General features: G+C 60.5%; 1 protein-coding gene across 4 annotated transcripts in view; it reads left to right on the top strand.

Annotated features, from left to right (window-relative positions):
• NADK (NAD kinase) overlaps positions 1-3199 on the top strand; it is a 24961-nt gene that overhangs the window by 12297 nt on the left and 9465 nt on the right. For all 4 annotated transcript variants that reach the window (XM_011377310.2, XM_011377308.2, XM_011377309.2 and 1 more), the window contains exons 2-3: positions 1088-1306; positions 2902-2985. In XM_011377310.2, the coding sequence (XP_011375612.1) occupies positions 1128-1306; positions 2902-2985 (263 nt within the window). In that variant the 5' untranslated portion in view covers positions 1088-1127. The remainder of the gene's footprint in view (positions 1-1087; positions 1307-2901; positions 2986-3199) is intronic.

Here is a 3199-nt window from a genome sequence, read left to right as displayed (position 1 = left end):
GGCCGGCCTCCTCGTGTCCGTCACGACCTCGGTTCCGCTGCTCGCTCGCACGGTGAGGTGGCTCGTGTGGCGCGCTGCCCAGCAGGGTCCCGCCTGGGGCGCCCGTCGGGGTCTCCCTAAGCGAGAAGCCCATCCTGTTCTGCTCGCCCCTTCGGCTTCCTGGGAAGGACAGGCAGACCCCCCGCCTCCAGCCGCCGCTGTGGGGATCTGTAACCCCTGTCGAGTCAGTCGGGAATTTTCTCAGAAAATTACTCTCTGACACAGGTTTTCCGGTGAGTGCGGTTCTTCCAATCCCTCAATCCGAACGTCCTCACGGTTTTTTCCAAACTGTGCTCTTTCGGTCTCTGCGTCGACCTCCGCCCGCGTCCCTCTCCCCTCCTGCCTGTCTCGGGCGTGTTTCACCCCTTCCCTCGCCTGGGTCAGTGAGTCTCCGCTCGTCGCTCTTGATTCTCCAGCGTTTCAGCACAGGTTCCGGGGCGGCTCGGGCCTCGGGTCCATGTTTACACTGTTCTTTTCGACGTGCTGTCACGTTAGTGTCAGTGTCCTTTTGAGCCCTGGGTTGGTTAAAAGAAAGTCCAGTTGCTCCCGGGGTCAGATGAAATCGCCTCTGCCCTTGTCCCTGGTTCTGTGGCGTTGCGGTCGGAGGATAAGCTGCTCTCTGCCTGCACTTTGGAAGCTGGAATTTTCTTTGAGGCTGAAGTAGGTCCGTTTTGGCGCGTTTGATCGGCGCTGGATGGGAAATGCAGGCTGTCTGCAGGGCGCAGAGTCTGCTGCGCCCCGGCCCGCCGGCCTTGCTGACCGCCTTCCCTCCGCTGTCCTGGGCTGCGCTGAAAACCGCATCACCCGGGCCTCTCTGTGTTAATTGCCGTGTCCCCTCCCTGCTTCCCGAGAGGGACGCCAGAACCCTCGCCCAAAGGTGCTTCCTTATTCTCTCACAGTCGTGGAAAACCACAGGCGAGTTCTGAGTCTTGAATGAGTCTGGGTTCTGGGTGGAAGCGCCGTCTCCCGACGGAGCAGACGCAGTGCGTGTGTAGATGGCGCTTTGTGCACACTTCCTTCCTTCCTTCCTTCATTTTGCTCAATCAAGGGACCTGTGTTCGTCCGACCGAAGCCCTTGCTCGTCAGCGATGGAGACGGAGCAGGAAAAGGCAACCCGGAGGAAGGGGCTGAGCGCAGACACCACCTTGTACCGCTGCACCGCGTGCCATGGGGACGAGGACTGGGTGCTCGGCGCCCCCATCCGGGGTCGGGCCAAGGCCCGCAGCCTGTCCGCCTCACCCGCCCTGGCGAGCACCAAGGAGTTCAGGTACGGAGGGCTCTCGGCGTGTCGGTGCAGGGGGACATTGCCACCTGCCAGGGCAGCGGGCCAGCTTCCAGCCGAGTGTGGCCACAGGGCTGTTGTATAAGCGGCCTGACCTGCTCGCGTCCCTTGCACAAGACGCTTGAGCAACCACAGGGTGCGCTGCCGGCTCTGGCCTTGGAGTCAGTAAACATGGGGCGTCTCAGCAGAAGCTGCCAGGATGAGCGTTGCCACTGAAACAAGGATCACATCTGAAATGCAAGGGGATGTCGGGGGTAGAAGCGCAGTGGTGTCAGGTGAGGTGGAAAAGCCCACGGGCCCTTCCCGGTAGGTGGCAGCTGGGGACGAGGTGCTGGCACCGTTTTCTGTGTAGAAGGTCCTAGCCCATGTGTAGGGGAGAGGTGGCTGTAGCCTGCAGGCTGGCAGCAACTTCTCCCAACTGTGACAGCATCCTGAGTGTCAGTCGCCCCTCCGCCTCTGGGCCACATGCCGCAGTGTTGGATCCCAGCAGCACCGCCCCATGCGTGTGGTTTTGTGGGGTTTGCATAACTTTTCTCTCTCAGAGGACACTGAACCTGGCATGGTGGCAGCAAATCATAGGTGCCTCTGCCTGTAGGTGTTGGGACGGGAGACGCGGGCAGGCCCAGTCACAGCTGGCTCTCGAGCAGAATTCTCTCGAAACACTGACTTAGATGAACCCTGTAGATGTAGATCTGAGAACTTTCCGTCGGGGCGGCCTGGGGGTGGCCTTCGGTGTGGCCCTGGGCAGTGACATTCAGCCTGTAGCCAGCCTCCAGGACTCTCAGGCTGGCCGCCTCCACCGGGCCTCAAAGTTAGTCTGCGTTGAGATCTGGGTTCGTTGAACCCCAAAATACGGGATTGGAGACAAAAGCAAGTCTGCCGGCCCCGCTTGGCTGGCTGTGGCAGTGTTTCTGGTGTGCAGGGGCCCGGTGAGCCATTGGAGGCTGGTGTTCTTTGGAGGTGAACACACCCTCTGCCCTGTCACTTAGGGGTGTCCTCATTGTTCTTTTGGCCCCTCACCAGGGTGGGTGCTGGATTCCCAAGGACAGGAGAGGGCGGGCAGCCGAGTAGCGTCCCCAAGATCTGACTGTGGCCTTGTCAGTCGCTTTTCAGTTACTAGAAAGCTGGGCCCTCGGGTGGCATCTCCCTTGTTGGCAGCACAACTCAGAGTGAGCGTGTCTGTCAGCTTCCCCCCGAGTTCCCTGGGGATGGCGTCTGAGGTCCTGGTTCCCAAGTGTAGACCTACGACTGGTCCTCAGACAGGCCTGCTGAGAGCCCATGCATGAATTCAGGTTCCAGGCCTGTCCCCAGATGGCGTGGTCCTGCCTTCGGGGCTGGGTCCTTGTTCTCAGGAGCATTTCTGGATGTGTCCTGTGTACCTCTAGGTTCTGTGGCTACCTGGACGGTCTGTGGCATGCACATCAGCTCTGCAGAGAGGGGCGGAATCTTCCAGGTCCACCCTGGGTGCTGGACAGGGACGCGGCTAATGTCATCTGGGCAGAGCCGCCTCTGAGACGTGGCACAGCCTGCGCCCTGTCACGTGTGTCCTAGCCGGGGCTCACACTGCCTTTTTCCCACAGGAGGACCCGCTCCCTACACGGGCCGTGCCCAGTGACCACGTTCGGACCGAAGGCCTGCGTGCTGCAGAACCCCCAGACCATCATGTGAGTGTGCAGGGCCAGCCCCCGGGCCCCGTGCTGCACAAGGCTCTGGCACATGGGTGCCAGGTCCCTTGCATGCCAGGCCTCTGGGGCCCCAGACTGTGGGTGGGGCGCGTCTGCTGAGACAGAGGTGTTTCTTTGTTTTTCGTATAAAAACTCCAGCAGGAAAAATGAGATATTTTCTACTAACGTGTTTAATGGGTCAAATGTTTCTCCT

Source organism: Pteropus vampyrus, unplaced genomic scaffold (assembly GCF_000151845.1).
Source record: "Pteropus vampyrus isolate Shadow unplaced genomic scaffold, Pvam_2.0 Scaffold309, whole genome shotgun sequence".
Taxonomy (NCBI): domain Eukaryota; kingdom Metazoa; phylum Chordata; class Mammalia; order Chiroptera; family Pteropodidae; genus Pteropus; species Pteropus vampyrus.
The sequence above is the reverse complement of the archived record's forward strand: the minus strand, read 5'-3'. Positions and strand labels throughout refer to the sequence as shown.